This window comes from Moschus berezovskii, chromosome 7 (genome assembly GCF_049115385.1).
Source record: "Moschus berezovskii isolate FMDL1 chromosome 7, NW_MosBer_1.0, whole genome shotgun sequence".
In the NCBI taxonomy this organism is placed as follows: Eukaryota; Metazoa; Chordata; class Mammalia; order Artiodactyla; family Moschidae; genus Moschus; species Moschus berezovskii.
Window position 1 is genome coordinate 53,017,081 of NC_142466.1, and position 24,730 is coordinate 53,041,810.

At 39.5% G+C, this 24,730-nt stretch overlaps 1 protein-coding gene across 1 annotated transcript in view; it reads left to right on the top strand.

The window, feature by feature from the left end:
- The first annotated feature begins 2,625 nt into the window (after positions 1–2,625).
- Positions 2,626–24,730, top strand: part of CFAP95 (cilia and flagella associated protein 95) — a 107,152-nt gene continuing 85,047 nt past the window's right edge. Inside the window, exon 1 of the mRNA XM_055428369.2 lies at positions 2,626–2,826. Within this exon, the coding sequence (XP_055284344.2) occupies positions 2,675–2,826 (152 nt within the window). The 5' untranslated portion in view covers positions 2,626–2,674. The remainder of the gene's footprint in view (positions 2,827–24,730) is intronic.

A 24,730-nucleotide genomic window follows, 5' to 3' on the forward strand; every position in this document is an offset into this window, starting at 1 on the left:
GGATAGTGGGAGCAGGAAGGACCAGACACATCTCATTCATTTTGATTCTAAATTTTTTATACAAAATATTTGAAAGAGAGCCCCTAGATATATATATGGTGGGTGATGGGAGGTTCCCATTTCTGGAGAACTAAAAAAATTCTATGCAATCCTTAATTAGGACATAAATACTTGTTTCAAACTTTTAAGTATTATACAATTTCAGTACAAGCTTTTTAATAGATTTAAACTAGATTCATCATGAAGATAGTACAAACTAACGTTCTTATGTAATTAAAAGGTTTTTTTCCTCTCAAATAATTGCATGACACTTGGTAGAAGAATTTTAATGCTAGGAGAGGATAAGCTGATGGTGTCTTTGGAAGGTCCTGAGCAGGGGCTTTTCCAAGAATTGAGCAGACTATTAAGACAGAAAGGAAAGGAGATGGTAAGGAGGTTAACTTCCGTGGTTATTTACATCTGTCTGGATTACATCTGTTTTAGGTTTGCTGTCCTGGTCGGGTCTCCTTAGCAACCTCTTTATGGATCTGATAAAGCTAATAAAGAAATACACTGGAGTAGGCTCACATGAAGGGATTCCCACTTCCCAAGTTGGTCTGCCTGTACTTATCTTACAGAGAAGTACTGATTCAGCCACCTGAGCTGTAATTTTCTCACTCCAAGGATATTATGTTGAAAAGAGATTACTATAATAGAAGGCCTTACATTAAGTCCTACACGTCATTGGTTTGATGAAGATCGAGTAAAACAGGAATAACTCAAGTATGTTGAAGATCAGTGATTTCATAGTTATAAAAAATAAAGCTTATTAATGATCTTGAAAAGATTCCATATAAATACAAAACCATTGTTATCATTGGTAACAATATATAAAAATATCTGCCAACATTTTTCTGACTCAGGCTACTAAATTTCATAGTAAAATATGATAAAAAGATATTTATTAAATAGACCTTATAGACAAAGCTTGAAAAACAATGAAGTATACTTAGGAAACTCTACACAAACAACAAGCAGTTTAGAGTATTTTTTCTAAAATGATAAGAACAAAGTTAGTATGTAATTATAACATTAGTAATTGAAATTTGAGGACTAAGCATGTGTTAGGCACCGTTCCTTCTGCTTTCAATATATTTACCATCTTATGTAATTCTCACAAAAACCCCTGTGCAATAAATACTGTTCTATTACTGTAACTATTATTCTGTTCTGTAAGGATGGACTTAGCAACAGAAAATTCTATGGAATGTACTGCTGTATACAAAGAGAATAGATTATGTCTGAACTTGAAGGTATCAGAGAGTTAATCTCATACATCTCAACATGGGATATTGAAAAGTATTTAGTAGACACAAGACAATGAAGTTTATAAAGTTGATATAAAGGGGAAGAGTATAACAAAAAAGCAAATTCTTAGACTTCAAAATGCTGTTTGGCTTAAGGAACTCTAACATAATGAATTATGTTTGTTTTGTTTGTTTTTTGTAATATATTGCTAGTTGGTGTGTTAAAGAGCTTTTAAATCTCTGCAGCACAAGGAAAAAGACTTGGCTCTGGACAGCTTCCATCTCTCAGTCAAACTGGCTAGAGAGACCTGACATCTTGGAGGTACATATATTATGTTGCCACCACTTAAAGCAAAAGTAAAACAAAATAAACCAAATGATAATATGATAATAGTATTTTTGGAGCAACAGCAATGTGCTATGCTTTGATTGGACAGAATTGAGCTTAGCATGGATCTTGTTTACACTTCTAATTTTCTTTTCATTCCTTCAAGAAGTAAAGGGCTAAAATAGCAATCAGTGCTCTACTAGCTCTAGGCAGGTGACAGTGGGCTATTTATTTGGTTCTAAGAAACATGGTTTAACTGTGACTGTCAGTAAAATAGGGGCCTACACATAGCACAGGTGCCCACACTGGGCACTGCAGGCCACAGAAAAGCACTTAGTAGTTGTGTGTATTCAAATTTGTGAAATCTAATCCAGAACACTATTAGGCATACCATAATAAATCTTTTGCGAACTGGAGAATCTATTTGTAATGTGAAATATCTCTTGGTTTTTAAGCTTGTGCAATGTGATGTTCTTACAGTAAGAAACTTCTGGAATTTATTGAAGCCTAAGGCTCTTTCTCAGAATAGTTGTATGGAAAAGACATATTTTATGGTTTGAGGGGTGTTCTCTAGCTCCCTTTTAGTCAAATTTATGTAAGTTGTAAGCAGAAGGTGTGGTGGCAACAGATCGATAAATAGCAAAGAGAAACTTCCCCAAGGACAGCCAGAACAGACCGGCCCAGTGCTTAAGTTCACTCAGGCCTTAACTAACCTAGCGGTCCGGCTTAACTCCGTGCACTCTAAGGGTTAGGCTGTTAGGAGGGTGAAACTACATATCCCAGGATGCAGTTGTCCATCCCAAGCTGTAGGTAGCCTGCTCACTCCTCTCACTGCACTCTGGGGAGTGTAGTTTATTCCTAATCAGTAATTGCATACTCTGTCTAGGAAACCAGGGCTGTTAAGTTTGAGGGATCGGCCTCTCTATTGGCCCCGCCCTTCCATTGACCCCGCCCCAGGTTGCTAAGGAGATGAGAGACGCCGAATCTTGGACTGTGTCAGCACAGGGAGCAGGATAGGTACAGAGAGAAATCCTTCGAGGTCTGTGTCAGGAGGGCCGCCATGGATAGCTCTGACAGTTCCTGCCAGGAATGGTGCAGCCATGGACAATACTGGTTGGAACTCGGACCCACGGACTTAATGGAGCGCAAGGGCTCCCTAACCCTCCGCTCCTATCACAAGAAATACTCGAAGCCCGTATTGGTGTATTCCTGGTGAGCGAGCTCTCTTCGGGTTCCTAGGTGCTGGGAGATGGAGAAGAAGGGAAGCGATGGGGGACGGGAGAGGAAAGGAGAATAAGAGACAGAGGCTGAGGGTGAAGAGCATGAAATAAACAGGAAAGAATAAGAAAAGAGGAAAAGAAGAGCAGATAAAGAAAAACATTATTCAAGAGAGGGAAATCAGAAGAGAGAAAAGAAAGGGAAACAGATCTTCAAAGGAAAAATGGAGAGTGTAGGATTGAGAGTTTGGGCAGGGCAGAAGAGATAGAAGAGGCCTCCAAGAGCAGCTCCCTAGTACACATGGAGACCTGCTGCCACCAGACCGTCTGCCACCCACACAGAGAGTAGAGGTGGAGGGTATCTGCAGAGGCCAGGGAATCATGGCAGAGTCTGTTGGGAGACCAGGGCACACTAGGAGTCTCAGAGGATGGCCTCAGGACTGCCATTTCTTAAGGGCAGTGAAACACAATGAATGATTTGAAAGAGGTCCCTAAAATATTCCCTGTGTCCCCCACTGGGTAAACCAGCAAACATAGTTTATTTGACACGCACTGTGTTTACATTTTTCTTTTAAATTAATTGACCACATTTAAAACCAGGAGATTTCACATGGAAATAGAGGATTGTGTCTTCTTTTGAAAAGCTGAAAACCTTGGCAACAAAGAATTTTATTCTTTCTGGCAACTATGAATGAAATGTACTGGGGAGTTGAACACTGGCTACTCTAAGATGAGTCTACTCCTTTCTCTGTTAATTTTGACTGCTTGCCTGACTTCAGGAAACATTTACTTCCCTGCATTATGTTTTGGGCTTGGAATTCACTTAGAGATTCTACTGTTTATTAAATATGACAGTGCCCAGTAGCAAAAACATGACACATATAATTGGGAGAAAAAATGAGGCCTTTTAGAGCATTTATAATTCTGTCCTTTGGGTCAATTTTCCTGGCTGTATTGTTGAGAATTATTGTTTTTGGATAATTTGGAATATTCTGGGGAAGAGGAAGATCTGAAATGAAATTTCATATCTTGTCCTTTTTATACTTTCACCTTTGAAAGAAAATAATTTTGACTCTAGCCCAAGGCTAAACTCTCCTTGATCCCTTCATTCATGTAATATATGTGAATCCTGTTGTTTCTGTCTTGCAAATTTTCTACTCCCTTTCCCATGAGCTCTCTCCCTTACTTTTACTTCTTAACCCTAAAACCAACTCTTTGTCTACTTTGAACTCACTATGACAGGTTATGTTAATTTGAAATAAAAACCTACACTGGGAAGCAGAAAAATCCTCTTTAGCCTCATAGAGGGGTTACCCCACAGGCCTCAAGCAAAACACTTAACTCTTTCATGATTCTGTTACTCCATAAGGATTTAGGTCATAATGTAAATCACTGCCAGAAATTGTTGTTAAAAGAGAAAGAGATTTTTCAAGTGGACAGTGCTTCTGCTCCCTTCTGTACCTCTTTTGTTTTGAAGACTTTTCTTGTGGTCATCACAGACATCAGTAGCAAAACACAGAAGAATATATATGAGAAAGAGGATGAGGATCTTGGTGGGAGAAAAGGGTGGTGTAACTGAAGGTCATTCTGATCACTGCTGGAACTGTGGAAACTTCTCATGTTGTTGGTTTTAGAAAGAAGGTTTGGGAGCAGGAAGAAATAAATTCAACCCAACAAATATTTTTGTGTCATGGACTTTGCTATGTGTTGGAGATACAGAGATGGATAAAGTGGTTCAATGAGATAGTTTATATAAAGCATTTAATACCATGCCTGTGCATATTAAGGAGTCAATCATACATAGTAACTAATATTTATTTAGCATAATATAATGATTAAAAGCTTTGATTTTAGGTTTAAATATCAGTTCTGCAACTTGTGATATGGTAAGTGACATGACTGTTCTAGAGTTCTGTTTCTGCAACTGTGAAATGGGGTTGATAGTGTTATTATAAGATTAAACAAGGTATTATATGTGAAGCATCTTTTGACAGATAGCATAGCACATGGTAAACACAGTAAAGATCATATACATGTATTAGGATGTGATCATTGACCTCAATGAATTTCATTGGCCAATAAAGTTGAATGTCAGTAAATTCAGTATAATTTGATTTGTGCAAAATAGAGATGAGTATAAGAGGCAAATGTAATGGGGGTGGTTAGTGTGCATATGGTTTTCTGAGCAAGGTTTAGAAGGAAGAATAGGGGTTCTATAGGTACACAAAAGAGAATAGACAAGAGCAATGTAATAGTAAGAAGCAGTATCAGAGGAAAATAGAAGAGGTTCTTATAGTTGGTAAACACAGTTGATCTCATTACTTTTAGATTCTGTATTTGCAAATTCCTCTACTTGCAAAATTTTATATGTAACCCTGATCATTACTTGCAGTGCTTTCATGGTCATTTATGGACATGTGCTGAGAGGCAAAAAATTTGAATCATCCCATACACATAGTCTCAGTTGATGTCAGACACCCTGCCTTCTTGTTTTAGCTCCTCTTCCTGTAAACAAGTATTCTTTTCACAGTTTACTTAGTGCCATGTTTTTTGCATTTTTGTACTTTTTGTTGGTGATATCATTGTTCGGGTGGCCCCCAAACATAGTGCTGAAGTGCTGTCTAGTATTCCTAAGTGTAAGAATGCTGTTATGTGCCTCATGAAGAAAGTATGTGTGTTATATAAACTTCATTTGGACTTGAGTTACAATGCTATTGGCTTTAATTTCAATGTTAGTGAGCCAACAATTTATATTAAGCAAGATGTGTTTAAAAAGGGACACACATAAAACTGAGTAACGTATTGATTAGTTGATGAAAATGTGACCTGAGGCTTATAGGAACCTAATCCTGTATTTCCCCTAGGAGCAATGATTCAGTATTTTCTAACTGCTTGTGACTTTTTAGAACATCAGTTCAGTTCAGTTCAGTCGCTCAGTCATGTCCGACTCTTTGCGACCCCATGAATCACAGCATGCCAGGTTTCCCTGTCCATCACCAACTCCCGGAGTTCACTCAAACTCATGTCCACAGAGTCGGTGATGCCATCCAGCCATCTCATTCTCTATTGTCCCCTTCTCCTCCCACCCCCAGTCCTTCCCAGCATCAGAGTCTTTTCCAGTGAGTCAACTCGTCGCATGAGGTGGCCAAAGTATTGCAGTTTCAGCTTCAATATCAGTCCTTCCAATGAACAACCAGGATTGATCTCCTTCAGAATGGACTGGTTGGACCTCCCTGCAGTCCAAGGGACTCTCAAGAGTCTTTTCCAGCACCACAGTTCAAAAGCATCAATTCCTGGGTGATCATCCTTCTTCACAGTCCAACTCTCACATCCATACATGACCACTGGAAAAACCATAGCTTTGACTAGACGGACCTTTGTTGGCAAAGTAATGTCTCTGCTTTTTAATATGCTGTCTAGGTTGGTCATAACTTTCCTTCCAAGGAGTAAACGTCTTTTAATTTCATGGCTGCAATCAGCATCTGCAGTGATTTTGGAGCCCCAAAAAATAAAGTCTGACACTGTTTCCACTGTTTCCCCATCTATTTCCCATGAAGTGATGGGACCAGATGCCATGATCTTTGTTTTCTGAATGTTGAGCTTCAAGCCAACTTTTTCACTCTCCTCTTTCACTCTCATCAAGAGGCTTTTGAGTTCCTCTTCACTTTCTGCCATAAGGGTGGTATCATCTGCATATATGAGGTTATTGATATTTCTCCCAGCAATCTTGATTCCAGCTTGTGCTTCTTCCAGCCCAGCGTTCCTCATGATGTACTCTGCATATAAGTTAAATAAGCAAGGTGACAATATACAACCTTGACGTACTCCTTTTCCTATTTGGAACCAGTCTGTTGTTCCATGTCCAGTTCTAACTGTTTCTTCCTGACCTGCATACAGGTTTCTCAAGAGGCAGGTTAGGTGGTCTGGTATTCCCATCTCTTTCAGAATTTTCCACAGTTTATTGTGATCCACACAGTCAAAAGCTTTGGCATAGTCAATGAAGCAGAAATAGATGTTTTTCTGGAACTCTCTTGCTTTCTCCACGATCCAGCAGATGTTGGCGATTTGATCTCTGGTGCCTCTGCCTTTTCTAAAACCTGCTTGAACAGCTGGGAGTTCACTGTTCACATATTGCTGAAGCCTGGCTTGGAGAATTTTGAGCATGACTTTACTAGCGTGTGAGATGAGTACAATTGTGTGGTAGTTTGAGCATTCTTTGGCATTGCCTTTCTTTGGGACTGGAATGAAGACTGACCTTTTCCAGTCCTGTGGCTACTGCTGAGTTTTCCAAATTTGCTGGCATATTGAGTGCAGCACTTTCACAGCATCGTCTTTCAAGACTTGAAATAGCTCAACTGGAATTCCATCACCTCCACTGTTTTAGAACATAACAGCCTCAAATAATGAGAATCAATTGTCAAATCTGAGAAACGCTTGCATTTCTCTGAGCTGGCTGTGCTGCTGGCATCCTTGTTTTCCTCCATATCCATTCACCAAGATCTGTCCTTAAAAAAAATACTATGTAAAATTCAAATTGTATAAATTTCTAGATGAATAAATGTCATTGACCATTTTATTTTTATGTATTCTGGTCATCAGTGTTTGCTTTCTTTTGACTTATTTTGTTATATATTAAAACTTCTATTGAATTAAAAAAAACTTTTATTGAATTTTAACCTTATGTTAATGATTATTTAATTGATGAACACCTACTATCTAAAATATACCATTTGAGGGTACGTCAATAGTGGTTCAGTGGTTAAGACTCCATGCTTCCCCTGCAGGGGCCACAGGTTTAATCCCCAGTCAGGGAACTAAGATTCTGCATGTTTCATGGTGTGGCATAAAATAAAATATAAAATAATCATTTTGTGGCCCTCTCAATTGAGTAGTTGATCAACTAAGGGACTGTGCCTATAGGTTTGCAAAATATAATCTAACTGGGAGAAATTCTGAGGTACCTCTCAATAAACATTTAAGTAATTCTTGTGTTCCTCTTTATACAGAAAGTAATGCAAGTCTGTTTGACTTCACTACACAGTTGTGTATAATAGACATAATAAACAGAAATACCCAGAATAGTTGTTAAAAGTGTTTCTGGTCCATTACTGGATAAGAAATTGTATAGGAGCCTTGTCTTCTTGCAGTTGGAGTGGTGAATAGAGAGGCATATCACTTGCATTATACCTTGATGCTTCTGAATGAGAAAGATTTTTTTCTAGAAATTATCTTTCTCTATTCACTCCTGTAGTATTTATGGAGCTGTATCATCAGATGTTTCCATTGGAAATTATGAGTTGAGGGAAGTTTTCTCTTGGGACATCTTCCCACTCACTGGAATAATTGAATACTAAGAACCAGGACAACTAGATTTGCCCTTAATAAAGTCTCTAGTGTGAGGCTAGTTCTTATTTATTTATTTATTATACTTATCTCTTTTTCCTTGACCAAATTGACATCTGGTAGTAAGTAATGGGAGAAGGCAATGGCAACCCACTCCAGTACTCTTGCCTGGAGAATCCCATGGCCAGAGGAGCCTGGTGGGCTACTGTCCATGGAGTCGTGAAGAGTCAGTAGCAACTGAGTGACTTCACTTGCAATTTTCAGTTTCATGCATTCGAGAAGGAAATGGCAACCCACTCCAGTATTCTTGCCTGGAGAATCCCAGGTACGGAGGAGCCTGGTGGGCTGCCATCTATGGAGTTGTACGGAGTTGGACATGACTGACGCAGTGTAGCAGCAGCAGCAGCAGTAAGTGATGAGCCAAAAAATGTTCACTCAAGTCTCCATGGAGACAGTTCATGCTCTGGTCTCTATGGTGACACTTAAAGAGTTTTAAGGACTCACTCAGGTTAATTTTATATATTTGTAATTTCAATTACTTCTCTCTCCTGCCTGAGCCCTAAATTAAAGAGCTTGGGTATTTTACTTTCCTCCCCCTCCACCCCCACTATAGGAAGAAAACAGAAAGAGAAAGGGGGAAATGGAAGAAAAATTAAAATGTGGTGATAATTGTAGGGTAGGGAACTTGATAGTTTTAAAATTTTTTACAGAAAACCACTTGGGTGGGGGAAAGAAATTAAAGAACTTTCTATGATGCTCTTCAGACTTATATTCTGTTGTTGTTTAAACAAGGAGTTCTTATGTTTTCAAGGTACTTCACATTCAGAGGCAAATCCAGTTTCAAGGCACTAGGATATCATTAGTATGCTTATTAGAAAATAGAGATGAATTTTCTAATGTGCTGTATGTTCTTCTTACATTTAATCAGCAGTTTTCTTGTGGACTAACCTGGAAGTCTTTAGAGTCCTTCACACCACTAAGGACCAAGCTAGAGTTGAACAGATCTTCTCTATCCACCAATCCCATCTTCTCACATCTCCAACACACATTCAGGATAAAAAGGCAAAGAAAATAAAACTCTTTAGTTAACCACATGTTGCAGCCTGCGTCTGTTGAAATCCATAAATGCTTCCCCTTCCAGCAAACCTCCATTCTTCTACTTTAATAACTTAGACCCTCAGTCAAAAGCTTTTAACTCTTCTTTTGTGCATTTTAAATGTTTGGTTATATGGAGAGGAAAGAGAAGAGAATTTAAAGAGCTTTTTTGGTCAGTAATGAGAAGTGAGAAGAGCAAGCCTGGGTGTAAATTATAAGAACACAGTTGGTGCTCAAATAATGTTTATCAAAGAAATGAACAAATGAGCAGATAGAAAGGACACACATGCAAACACAAAAGGCATTGCAGGCTGGGGGCCTCAATTTTATATTTTAAAAAGACCCTAAGGTAAAGGACTACAAGATAATGCAAATCCGTAATAAATCCAGAGCTGATTTTCACAGTTCTGACCCTTAAAAAAATTTTTGTTAAATTATATATAGTTGATTTACAATATTGTGTTAATTTCTGCTGTACAGAAAAGTGACCCAATTTTACATATATATATTTTTCAAATTCTTTTCCATTATGATTTATTACATGATATTGAATATAGTCCCCAGTGCTTTACAGTAGGACGTTGTTGGTGGTCTATCTTGTATATAATAGTTTGCATCTGGCTAATCCCAAATTCCCAATCCTTCCTTCCTCCCAGTGCCCTCCCCGTTGGCAACCACAAGTCTGTACTCTGTGAGTCTGTTTCATAGAAATGTTCATTTGTGTCCTATTTTAGATTCCATAATAAGTGATATTATGTGGTTTTTATCTTTGTCTTCCTGACTTAATTGGTTTGGCGTAATAAATCTCTAAGTCCATCTGTGTTTCTGCACATGCACAGCCCTGATCCTGATACAGCAGGATAACATTGAAGCATGTTTGGTCACCTCGGTAGAGGTAAGATTAGAGGATTATAAAGCATTAGGCTTTGATTAGAATGGTAAAGAATTTAAAAATGGGAGCTAAACATGTACTCTTCCTGGATGTGGTACACTAATTACCAGGAATGTACTGGTAATGACAGGTACATGAATAACAGGTACTTAGGAAATTTTTAGTTAGTATAGGGACAAATGATAGTCACATTTTAAAGAGGCATTCTAATTTCTTAACTCATACTTAAGAAAATTTGGCTGCGCTGGGTCTTCATTGCAGGGTGCGGGCCTTCTCTTGTGGTGGTGCAAGGACATCTCCTGTTGCAATACATGGGCTTCTCTTGTTGTAGGGCACAGATTCTAGAGCGCACAAGCTCAGTAGTTGTGTCTTAACTCGTGTTTTAAAAAACATTTCAAGTTATAATACCGTGTGACCATTTAAGATGATGTGATAGTAGATCAATGACATGAAAATATATTTACTATCTAGTTGGTAGCAGAATTAGAAATTTTCATGTAAGTCAGATACATATATAAAGTTTGTTTTTTAAAACTGATCCTCAAGATTTTTCAACTGTTGGTTACTAGAGAAAAATTCAAACATGCCAATTAAAGGATTTCTCCATCTCTGAGTTTAAGCAGTTTGTTTTAGATTAAAATAGTTTCTTTCAGAACAGTGGCCACTCTTCTGAGTCCTACCTCCTCCACCCTCTCCTTCTCCTTATGTTATCTGTGTGTGCATGAGGGATTGAAGTTATATGGTATTTTGGTGATGGGGGAGTGAGTCTCCCAGATCTACATGTGGGTCCTTGTTCTTGCTTACCTCATCCTTTATCCAACTTCTGTCCTTGCTATTGGTGAATTTTTGACTAATCCACTCGGTTCATTGAAGACCTGAGGGGTCTGCTTACAGACTCATTTCCATTTTGGCCCTCCTTAGCACTATAGATCCCCATGTCAAGCTCATCCTCCCCTGTCCCCTGACTTAGGCTGGTAGTAGCGACTGTGGTAGGGGAACCTCATCCCAGAACATAGTGGCCCTGTAGCTGGCCCACTGACTCTCAAAGTTTAAGAAATTTAACCCTTTTATTTCTTAACAGCTCCTGACTTTCAATAAATCTGACCCAGGATTAAAGAGTGCTTCCCAGGTGGCTCAGTGGTAAAGAATCTGCCTGCCAAACAGGAGATGCAGGTTCGATCCCTGGGTTGGAAAAGTCCCCTGAAGAAAGGGAATGGCAACCCACTCCAGTATTTTTGCCTGGGAAATCCCATGTACAGAGGAGCCTAGCGGGCTACAGTCCATGGAGTCACAAAGAGTTGGACACAATTTGGCGACTAAACAGCAGCAGCAGCAGGACTAAAGGAATTTATTGTTATTCAGAAGTTAATCACCAACACTTTATTTTTCTTTATATTCAAAACAGTCCTAGATCTTCCCAGTGCGAATGTGGATGCCTCTGATTTATTAGAACAAAGATTATTTTAAAGAGTTAAGCAAAGAAAAATGTAAAGGTTAATATTTGAAAATATAATCTCATTTTAAGTAAAAAAAGAAACAGCATGTAATAAATTCTTTTGTTAAAAATGTCTATATGCATTGAAAAGAGGCTGAAAGATATTTACTATGCAACACAAGATATTTATTACTGGATGTGGATTTATGGATTATTTGTCCATTTCTTTTTTCCTATTTGCCACTTTTACATTTTTCATAATGAATGTATATTATTTTCATAGTAAGAATAAAGTAAAATTACTTTAAAAATTTAATATCACTTTCTACAGCTTTTCCCTTGGAGCAAACATTCTCTAAATGATCAGAATTTAAACACAATACTTCCTCTCTTTCATAGTCTGAGTCATTCTTCATGGCTTATTATGAATCTTTTTAAAATATCTTTTTAATTGCCAGTTTATGTTGGATAAAAAGGATGATGCTATTCACATTCATTTAGTTTAACCACCCTTTCATTCTTGTCTGTGTTCTATAATGGTAGGTCCTGCTGGTCCTACGCGATGGTTATTTTTAATCTTAGTGCTACATTCTTATTCCTCAACATACGCACAAACCCACAGATGCTTTTGAATGTAGTAGTTTTGGGGAGGGAAACATCTTATTTTCTATTTTTCAGGATGATGCAGGACATTCTGCATCCTTTGTCCTAACTGTATTTTTCTTTCAATGCTATTCTCTTTGTGAAATCCCAACCAAATTCATTTTTTGAAAACCAGTGGTTATAAAATTGTACCTTGACTTTTGTGTGAGGTTTTGCTTAATTTACCTGATGGCCAAAATAAAACAGTTTTACTTGCAAAATGAACCCTTGACCTATAGCTGCTGCTGCTGCTGATGCTAAGTCACGTCAGCCGTGTCCGACTCTGTGTGACCCCATAGACGGAAGACCACCAAGCTCCCCTGTCTCTGGGATTCTCCAGGCAAGAACACTGGAGTGGGTTGCCATTTCCTTCTCCAATGTGTGAAAGTGAAAAGTGAAAGTGAAGTCGCTCAGTCGTGTCCGACCCTTAGCGACCCCACGGACTGCAGCCTACCAGGCTCCTCCATCCATTGGATTTTCTAGGCAAGAGTACTGGAGTGGCTTGCCATTGCCTTCTCCGCTTGACCTGTAGAGCAGATATTATAGGACAGGCATTTCTTCATGTGGGTGCACTTGGATTAGAAAAGTTCATTGCTGTATACAAGTACCTCTGCCAGAGCCAACTCCCTCCTGTTCTTGGGACCGTGTCTCTCCTGGGCTGCAGGGGTCACCAGAGCCTTGTCATAATGCTGTTACACTCTTCCTCACAGAGAGTCACATGTGCTTTTTCACCAGCTTTCTTTCCCTTAATGATGGTCCTTTTCTAGGTAAGGATGTGTAGGGTTTGAGGGAGGAGGTAAGAAGAAGGTGGGGCTTAGTGATATTTTGATAAGGAGAGGTTCAATCTTATGGACCCCAGGATACCCAGGCTCAGGGCTCAAGGTTTTTAATGGCACTAGAACTAGCACTGTTTGATAAACTTCTCTGAGTTGGCCTGAGAAGTCACCTCATCAGTACTATTTTCTGTGTGTACTGATCAGACTTCTTTTGACCGCAGTTGACAAATACTCAGCTTGCACTAGCGTAAGGAAGGAAGGAAATGAATTAGGTCATGATATTCATAGAATGGTTGGTCACTAGATAAGAAGAAGGGCAGGGATGCAGCTCAACCTCAGGGACAACAGATGTAAGGGATGCTTCTGTCTCCAGGTCTTGCTTCACTTCTCCTCTCTCCTCCTCTTTGTTTACCCTCATTTTATCACTGAAGACTAAGGGACAGCTATGGTTCTGTAATTTATAACTTAGATCTTCAACCAACAAAAAAGTTGGTTTTAAGATAGTTTAAATTCTGAATTTTAAAAATTCAGGTCAGATGTCCATTACTGGGCCAAGTATCTTTTGGGGTCATCAGACTGATCAAGGTTAGGTAGAAAATGGCAGCTAACCAATAGCCATAGGGCACAATGGACATTCCCAGGAGAAAGAAGGAGTGCTAGGCTGATAATCCTATGTATGCTTAGTTGCTCAGTCATATCTGCCTCTTTATGACACCATGAACTGTGGCCTACCAGGCTCCTCTGTCCCTGGTTTTCTCCAGAGAAGAATACTGGAGTAGGTAGCCATTCCCCTCTCCAGAGGATCTTCCCCACACACCTGAGTCAAACCTGAGTCTCCTGCATTGCAAGCAGATTCTATACCATCTGAGCCCCCAGGGAAGCCCAATAATCCCATAGATATCTAATATGTCCCATCCTATCTTGTAGATATTTATATAATATAATACCATATCCTATAGAGAGCTATTGCAGTGGAGAATGAATTCTAAATTCCAAATACCCAAATTTATAATACAAGTTTAAAATACAATCCATTAATATATTGATGTTAATGGAGGTGATGGGGTTTCAGTTGAACTGTTTCAAATCCTGAAATGCTGTTAAAGTGTTGCAGTCAATATGCCAGCAACTTTGGAAAACTCAGCAGTGGCCACAGGACTGGAAAAGGTCAGTTTTCATTCCAAGCCCTAAGAAAGGCAATGCCAAAGAATGCTCAAACTACTGCACATTGCACTCATCTCACACTCTAGCAAAGTAATGCTCAAAATTCTCCAAGCCAGGCTTCAACAGTACATGAATCATGAACTTCCAGATGTTCAAGCTGGTTTTAGAAAAGGCAAAGGAACCGGAGATCAAACTGCCAACATCCACTGGATCATTGAAAAAGCAAGAGAGTCCCAGAAAAGCATCTACTTCTGCTTTATTGACTATGCTAAAGCCTTTGACTGTATGGATCACAACAAACTGTGGAAAATTCTTCAAGGGATGGGAATACCAGACCACACGACCTGCTTCCTGAGAAATCTGTATGCAGGTCAAGAAGCAACAGTTAGAACTGGACATGGAACAGACTGGTTCCAAATAGGGAAAGGAGCATGTCAGTGCTGTATATTGTCACCCTGCTTATTTAACTTATATGCAGAATACATCATGTGAAATGCTGGGCTGGATGAAGAACAAGCTGGAATCAAGATTGCCAGGAGAAATATCAATAACCTCAAATACACAGATGACACCACCCTAATGGCAGAAAGTGAAGAGAAACTAAAGAGCCTCTTGATGAAAGTGAAAGAGCAGAGTGAAAAAGTTGGCTGAAAGCTCAACATTCAGAAAACTAAGATCATGGCATCAGGTTCTGTCACTTCACGGTAAATAGATGCGGAAACAATGAAAACAGTGACAGACTATTTTCAGGGGCTCCAAAATCACTGTAGATGGTGAATGCAGCCATGAAATTAAAAGATGCTTACTCCTTGGAAGAAAAGCTATGACCAACCTAAACAACATATTAAAAAGCAGAGACATTACTTTGCCAACAAAGGTCTGTCTATTCAAAGCTATGGTTTTTCCAGTAGTCATGTATGGATGCGAGAGCTGGACCATAAAGAAAGCTGAGCACTGAAGAATAGATGCTTTTGAACTATGGTGTTGGAGAAGACTCTTGAGAGTCCCTTGGAAAGCAAGGAGATCAAACCAGTCCATCTTAAAGGAAATTAGCCTTGAATATTCATTGGAAGGACTGATGCTGAAGCTGAAGCTCCAATACTTTGGCCACCTGATGCGAAGAACTGACTCATGGGAAAAGACCCTGATGCTGGAAAAGATTGAAGGCAGGAGGAGAAGGGGACGACAGAGAATGAGATGGTTGGATGGCATCACTGACTCAACGGACATGAATTTGAGCAAGCTCTGGGGGTTGGTGATGGACAGGGAAGCCTGGCGTGCTGCAGTCCATGGGCTCCCAAAGAGTCGAACATGACTGAGCGACTGAAGAGAACTGAATATATTGATGATTTCCTACATTAGCTATTATTTTGACTTTAAACTTCCCCATTCACCCACACAACTGGCACCCACACATGCAGTTTTCAAAAACTGACCTTAGGGGCTTCCCTGGTGGCCCAGTGGTTAAGAATCTGCCTGCCAGTGCAAGCGACATGGATTCGATCCCTGGTCCAGGAAGATCCCACACACTGTGAAGCAACGAAGCCTGTGTGCCACTACTGCTGAGCCAGCTCCCTAGGGCCCAGGAGCTGCAAATACTGAAGCCCATGCGCCTGAAGCCCATGTTTCACAAGAGAAACGAGCACAATGAGAAGCCTGAGAACCGCAACGAAGAGCAGCCCCCCCTTCTCACACTGGAGTAAGCCTGCGCACAGCGATAAAGCAATAAAGACCCAGCACAGCCAAAGATAAATTAAAAAAAAAAAACAAAACACCTGAATCTTTAAAAAAATAATTAAAAATAAATTGACCTTAGATATCACAGATAGAAAATGGAAATCTTGTGTAGAGATTTGGTGAACAAAAGATTTTGTGGCGTTTTGAAAAATTTTCTGAGTAAATTTGAGTATTACTGCTTTTAATAGACACATCTTCCATTACTTTTTATAATATTTAATTTTGAAATACAATTACATTTTAATTGATATTAGTCACACTAAGTATTTTCTTTATTTTGATCACACTAAGTTTTGATGCATTAACAAAGGTAATTAATTGGCAGAAAAATTGTTTCTTTGTTGACATGTTAGATCCCCAATCAGATAGTTCCAGGTTCAATCAAATGGAAGAATTAATATAATTTCATCTATTTATTGCAAAGAATTTATCTTCCTTTTATGAAAAGTGGTAGGAAGAATATTTTGAAATTTAAAATGTATGAATCACTTGTCACAATTTTTAGAACACTTGAGAAAACACTGAGCTGTTCAGCCAGGACCCAGAAGCATGAAATGAGCTTTTGAAAACAAAAAGCAAAATACCAAATAACCCCTACCCCCTCCAAAAAAACAAACAATGTTTTTTCTAAATAAAGAGATCTCTTATGAATGGTATCAACTGGGTTTCGGATTTGACAGTGAATAAAACATTCTTCCTGCCCTTAGGAGGTCAAGATTACTGTGAGACAGTAATAAGACTTATAATAAATCACATTACCCTCAGAGAAGTCTTGCTGGGCAATTACTATGTACTGTAATACTTGCTAGGACTGGAGTAAGCAGAGTGCTCTGGAGACATCTAAGAGGAGCACTTAGGCCTATTGGACCAGAGAAAGTTTTCTACAGCAGGTTGTCCTAGGTCCTAGGATTCACATGGATAACTAAAGGTGGCCCGTTAGTTTTAAGTTTTCAAAGTGAAGGAATTACTTGTCCTACCCCTAATGTGTTTGAAAATATGTGTACATTTTTTTATAAGTTAGTTTCAGTGGCTCAGTTGTGTCCAACTCTGTGACCCCATGGACTGCAGCATGCCAGGCTTCCCTGTCCATTACCAACTCTTGGAGCTTGCTCACTCATGTCCATTGAGTCGGTGATGCCATCCAACCATCTCATTCTCTGTCATCCCCGTCTCCTCCTGCCTTCAATCTATTCCAGCATCAGAGTCTTTTCCAACATCAGGGTCTTTTCCAATGAGTTAGTTCTTTGCATCAGGTGGCCAAAGTATTGGAGTTTCAGCTTCAGCATCAATCCTTCCAATGAATATTCAGGATTGACTGAATCAAACCTTTCGGATTGACTGCTTTGATCTCCTTGCAGTCCAAGAGACTCTCAAGAGTCTTTTCCAACACCATAGTTCAAAAAAATCAGTTCTTTGGGACTCAGTTTACTTTATGATCCAACTCTCACATCCATACATGACTACTGAAAAAGCCATAGCCTTGACTAGACAGACCTTTGTTGGCAAAGTAATGTCTACTTTTTAATAGGCTGTTTAGGTTGGTCATAGCTTTTCTTCCCAGGAGCAAGCATCTTTTAATTTCATGGCTGCATTCACCATCTACAGTGATTTTGGAGCCCCTAAAAATAGTCTGTCACTGTTTTCATTGTTTCCCCCATCTATTTGCCATGAAGTGACAGGACCGGATGCCATGATCTTAGTTTTCTGAATGTTGAGCTTTCAGCCAACTTTTTCACTCTGCTCTTTCACTTTCATCAAGAGGCTCTTTAGTTTCTCTTCACTTTCTGCCATTAGGGTGGTGTCATCTGTGTATTTGAGGTTATTGATATTTCTCCTGGCAATCTTGATTCCAGCTTGTTCTTCATCCAGCCCAGCATTTCACATGATGTATTCTGCATATAAATAAATAAGCAGGGTGACAATATACAGCACTGACATGCTCCTTTCCCTATTTGGAACCAGTCTGTTCCATGTCCAGTTCTAACTGTTGCTTCTTGACCTGCATACAGATTTCTCAGGAAGCAGGTCGTGTGGTCTGGTATTCCCATCCCTTGAAGAATTTTCCACAGTTTGTTGTGATCCATACAGTCAAAGGCTTTAGCATAGTCAATAAAGCAGAAGTAGATGCTTTTCTGGGACTCTCTTGCTTTTTCAATGATCCAGTGGATGTTGGCAGTTTGATCTCCGGTTCCTTTGCCTTTTCTAAAACCAGCTTGAACATCTGGAAGTTCATGATTCATGTACTGTTGAAGCCTGGCTTGGAGAATTTTGAGCATTACTTTGCTAGAGTGTGAGATGAGTGCAATGTGCAGTAGTTTGAGCATTCTTTGGCATTGCCTTTCTTAGGGCTTGGAATGAAAACTGACCTTTTCCAGTCCTGTGGCCGCTGCTGAGTTTTCCAAAGTTGCTGGCATATTGACTGCAACACTTTAACAGCATTATCTTTCAGGATTTGAAACAGTTCAACTGGAATTCCATCACCTCAACTAGCTATGTTCATAGCGATGAATCCTCAGGCCCCCTTGGCTTCTCATTCCAGCATGTGTGGGTCTAAATGAGTGACCACACCTTCATGGTTATCTGGGTCATGAAGATCTTTTTTGTATAGTTCTTCTGTGTATTCTTGCCACCTCTTCTTCATATCTTCTGCTTCTGTTAGGTCCATACCATTTCTGTCCTGAACCTCACTAACTGCAAAGGAGCTGGGAATTTTAATCGCTTATATTTCCAGTAAAAAGGAGAATGTATTGGCAGGCATAATACCTGTCACATATGGAAGACTTCCTCGTAAAACTCCTGTCCTAGGTGGACTCCAGGCTTAGACTTTAGTACCTCCAGCCCTGAAGCCATTGCCCCTGTGCATATTAGCAAATGTCCCAAGGGCATCAGCAGGTTTGGTGTTTTAAAATTCTATTTATCCCTTTGGTTACAGGCTTTCATCCAAAAATTGGCCTTTAAATTCCTCACTGGATTATCAGCTCTTACATACTATCAATATGTTGGAATTTAAAATACACACACAAACATATGTGTGTATATATATATATATATATTGATCTGGCATTTTCCATTGTTTTCAGTGAAAGAGTTTATCTGCAAAACTATGAGAATGTAGTCTGGCTGGTGATCTGAGAGTTCCTACTTCTCAGCAATCTTTCTACTGAGATTAACGGCTCTGTCTCTGCTTCTTCACTTGTCTTCAACTAGATCTTGGTGCTTAAAGTAACCCTCATACATGATGTAATCTAGGGATTATAACTTTGCCATAAATTAGTTTTCTTTTAATTTTTCCATTTCCTTTGCTTCTTTTGAATGATTTTTAGGAAGAAATGGAAAAAGTGTTCAATTGTGTAGCTAATGATGCTATGAAAGTGCTGCACTTGATATGTCAGCAATTTTGGAAAACTCAGCAGTGCCCACAGGACTGGAAAAGATCAGTTTTCATTCCAATCCCAGAGAAAGGCAATGCCAAAGAATGTTCAAACTACCACACAATTGCACTCATCTCACATGCTAGTAAAGTCATGCTCAAAATTCTCCAAGCCAGGCTTCAGCAGTACATGAATCATGAACTTCCAGATGTTCAGACTGGTTTAGAAAAGGCAGAGGAACCAGAGATCAAATTGCCAACATCCGCTGGATCATGGAAAAAGCAAGAGAGTTCCAGCAAACATCTATTTCTGCTTTATTGACTATGCCAAAGCCTATTACTGTGTGGATCACGATAAACTGTGGAAAATTCTGAAAGCTGGGAATACCAAACCAACTGACCTGCCTCTTGAGTAACCTGTATACAGGTCAGGAAGCAACAGTTAGAACTGGACATGGAATAACAGACTGGTTCCAAATAGGAAAAGGAGTACGTCAAGGCTGTATATTGTCACCCTGCTTATTTAACTTATATGCAGAGTACATCATGAGAAACGCTGGGCTGGATGAAGAACAAGCTGGAATCAAAATTGCCAGGAGAAATATCAATAACCTCAAATACACAGATGACTCCACCCTTATGACAGAAAGTGAAGAGGAACTAAAGAGCCTCTTGATGAAAGTGAAAGAGGAGAGTAAAAAAGTTGGGTTAAAGTTCAACATTCAGAAAACTAAGATCATGGCATCTGGTCCCATCACTTTATGGCAAATAAGTGGGGAAACAGTGTAAACAGTGGCTTATTTTATTTTTCTGGGTTCCAAAATCACTGTGGATGGTGATTGCAGCCATGAAATTAAAAGACGCTTACTCCTTAGAAGGAAAGTTTTGACCAACCTAGATAGCATATTAAAAAGCAGAGACATTACTTTGCCTATGTAGGTCTGTCTAATCAAGGCTATGGTCTTCCCAGTGGTCATGTATGGATGTGAGAGCTGGACTGTGAAGAAGGCTGATGCTTTTGAACTGTGGTGCTGGAAAAGACTCTTGAGAGTCCCTTGGACTGCAAGGACATCCAACCAGTCCATTCTAAGGGAGATCAGTCCTGGGTGTTCACTGGAAGGACTGATGCTAAAGCTGAAACTCCAATACTTTGGCCACCTCATGCGATGAGTTGACTCACTGGAAAAGACTCTGATGCTGGGAGGGATTGGGGGCAGGAGGAGAAGGGGACGACAGAGAATGAGATGGCTGGATGGCATCACCGACTTGATGGACACGAGTTTGAGTGGACTCCAGCAGTTGGTGATGGACAAGGAGGCCTGGTGTGCTGTGATTCATGGGGTCGCAAAGAGTTGGACACGACTGAGCGACTGAACTGAACTATTTATGAAGAGTCTTTTTCATTTGTTTCAATGTTAATAGAATGAATTGCTTTGAAACTAAAGAACCTTGTATTATCTACTCAATATGCTTTGCTCATGGATTCGTAGAAGTGTGCATTAAAATAGTCCTTAAGCTCACATAATATAATCATTTCATGTTGCAAGTTTATGCTCAGTCACTTCAGTTTTGTCATACTCTGTGACCTTATGGACTGTAGCCCGCTAGTCTCATCTGTCCAAGGGATTCTCCAGGCCAGAATACTGGAGTGGGTTGTCATGACTGCCTCCACAGACTCCTCCCAACCCAGGTATTGATCTGTGTCTCTTTTGTCTCCTGCATTGGCAGGCAGATTCTTCACCACCAGCGTCATCTGGGAAGCTCCATTTTATGCTGCTCTACAGTAATTAATTGAAATTATCTAAGCCAGTAATATTAAGACTGTAGGGATAGGAATTTACACAGGTAATCAGGCACTTGTTTCTAGTTTGCAGGGGCCAAACTAGTCTTCATGCCGTTCATGCCAGTATACTATCAAAGTATTCTTTGGATAACAGTAATTACCAATATATAATACACCTTGAAGACTCGGTCTCTTTTTAGTCTTACTATTCCACCACCCTAAGTGTCTTTGGCCAGCCAACATAAGCCGTTTCTGGAGGGGAGATCAAAGGAACCATAAGAAGTATCCTCGAATCTGAAGATAATTGAGATCCAGTAGCAAGCCACTCCAATACTCTTGCCTAGAAAATCCCATGGATGGAGGAGCCTGGTAGGCTGCAGTCCGTGGGGTCACTAAGGGTCGGACACGACTGAGCGACTTCACTTTTCACTTTCACACATTGGAGAAGGAAATGGCAACCCACTCCAGTGTTCTTGCCTGGAGAATCCCAGGGACGGGGGAGCCTGGTGGGCTTCCGTCTATGGGGTCACACAGAGTCGGACACGACTGACATGACTTAGCAGCAGCAGCAGTAGCAACAGCAGTCAAAAAACATCAGTTAACAAAATGCCCCAATCCTGATTTGACCAGGACAATGCTCGTTTTCACCACTCTCAGTGTACTTAGTACCTGATTTCCCTCTTAAAATGTCCCAGGTGGGATAATCAATTATAGTGTCACTCCATTTAATTCATGTTCCTCCAGCTCTTTTCAAAGTCATGCTGAAGGAGGAAACAGAACAGGCTCCATATTGAAAGTAGGACTTCATCTTGGGCTGGACTGTGGACTTTGAGCTATATGCTCAGTATCTATGGAAACGACATACCAACTGGAAAAGTAGACCCCCTGGATGGAAGAGCCCTAGGGTTCATACCTAGACTCTCCATTGCCTAAAAGAATACCCTAATTATCTGTGTAACTGAATAGAAGCATAAATTCTATTATGGTAATTGGGGTATGACCACAGGCCTATTGATAATTGTCTACTGTTAAAGGCATATGAATCACGGGTTTAAGGCTTATGAATCATGGGTTAACTTTGATTGTATCTTTCTTTTTCTTTGTTTAGACTAGTTTCAGAGAATTTGGGGAGGTGAATTTGAGCACATACACTTAGGGTATATAAGGTTTTCACAAAAACTGGCCGGAATCCTTGGCTAAGAGGAGACTCTGCCTTGGGCCCGCCGGTGCTGCACTCCACTATCTGCATTGTCCTTCTGAGTGAGTTTGTTTCCTGGAACGCGTGGCTACAACAATATGTTTGGTAGTTAATTATACTGACAACAATTAACATTTCAACTATTAAGATAGTCGCCCGTGCTGTATTCCTTTTGTTTATTTCCAATATTCTCCATGGGGCTTCCTGTTTCTAAAGTTTCTTATAAAAAATTTCACAATAATGATGGGTCTTATTTACATGCCATTCAATATATGCTGAGTGAGGAAAATGACCTCACTTATCTGTCTCCGTCAAATATTTTTCTTTTGAGTGCAGCTTTTAGGTTTCAAATTCTGTGGCTTGATAGTTATAAATACACAAATCACACAGAGCATGAGACACATTGAAAAACAAAGTCCCTCTTCATAAGTCCGAAATGTCACCATTTCTCCCAAGGACATAAAATTTTTTTAAGACTCTTGCAAATATGTCTAAAAGTCTTCATTTGTCAGTTTGATAAATGTGTCACCAAATAGTACTACCTTGGTATATAAATCATTTGCCTGTGAAATCTTTGAAGAGGATTGTCAAATATTTCTTTGTAGTCTGTGATTCTACTAGTTTTATTGCTTCTAATGTGCCAGGAAATATAGTTGAGTCTCTGGGGTAATTTTCTTGTAAAGTCATAGATAGCAGTTGATTATAAAACCTAATAGAAAAGATATCTTTCTCATTTGGCTCAGATTTACATCAGAAATACAATAGCTGACAGAGTAGCTGTGAACAACATTAATAGTTCTAAAATTTAAAATTAATATATTCTCTCATCTGGAGTCAACATTTTTAACATCTTTGAAATTCACGAAGAAAATGTGTTTCTTGTCAAGTAACCAGAAACCAGAATTCAGCTCGGATTTTCGTTGTCAGATATTGCTCAGGTTCACACCCTCTTTGCAATCAGTGTTATGCATATGTATGCTGAGACTTTTTCCATTCAGCATGCAGATTTATAATTTCTCTGGAGACAAGTTTTTGTTGAAAAGAACTAGCATCTCTATATGCATAATCACTCCTTTTTTATGTGCATTTTTGTTGAGTGAGCTGGGATGATCTTTATTTTTATGGACATGTTTGAAAGCCTTTGCTTTCAGCATTTATATTAAGGTGACGGGAACAAAATGTAAGAAATTCAATCAATCAATCATCTAAGATTTAATGAGCATTTACAACGTGTAAATCTTTAGGCACTGAAATCACAAAAATGAGTTAAAAAAAAATGATCCCTGTGTCTAAGATGTTCTTAGTCTAATGAAAAGGAAGATTCATTAATGGATAATTGTTCTAAAACGTGAAAGGTGGAGAAGTGATAAAGATAATGGTCTCTTTGCAAGCCCCCACTGTGCTTCCCTCACTTAGTCTTGAGACCACAGAAAGAAACCTTAGGGAGTAACTCGGTCTCCTCTCCTGCAACAAGAATCCTGTGATCTAACCCAACCTTGTCCTTTTCTGAGAGCTGGACCACTATGGCTTAGGGCAGCCTGAGAGGATCTTCAGATCCTTGCCCCAAGTATGTTCTGGAGTTGGGTTTGTTTAGTCCTGTAACTCAGTTGGGAATTTATATGTGTTCAGTTAACTGGGGCTTACAGATTTGATTTGATGTGAAATCATCCAGTTCTTATGGTAGGAAACCCAAGCTCCCAAAGGACTGCAGAAACAGATCCAGAAAGTGTTTTTCACGAAGCTTTACTTGGGACTGTGTTAGACTGGAGGAGAGAGGAAATACAGGATCTATAGCATTCAGGTAATTGTAGGATTGGTAGTGGAGTATTTTCTACAATGGAACCTACTTGTGCTATCTTTGCCTTACTAGATTCAATTGACCTTAATCCTCTCTGAATCAGTTCAAGTGGCATTTTTGACATCAGGGTCATCATTCCAAGCTCCATTTTATACAGTTGGCAGCTCTGATCCTGTCTTGTCAGCCCTTTCCTCATTTGTAATTCTGTTCATATTCATACTGTTTCTCCCAAAGTAGGGTAGAGAAAGCAAATTTCCTTTCTTGTAATTAAGGATGTCTTACATAAAGATTTCTCATATAAAAAAGTAGCCACAGCTTAGCTCTGAGCTTGACAGAGCAGAAACAAGGCTGATTGTCAAAGAAGATTCTGGCCCTGCTGGTAGGAGGTCAGGAGGTCCTAGAAGCACTCCTCCCAGCAAGAATGTCAGTCTGTATCTGCACACCTGACATCAAAAACGCAGCTCTTCCTTCAGTGAACAACACAGAATACCTGTATCAAGCTGTTTTAGCCTTGAACTGACTCCTGCTGTCAAATTCATGTCTGGAGAAAACTAACATCTGCAGATCTAGTCTGTAGACTAGACCAGGGCTGGTCAATAATGACCTTTATACTAATCCAAGGTGATGTGCAAACTATAAAGACAATGTAGCAAGTTTTTCACATAG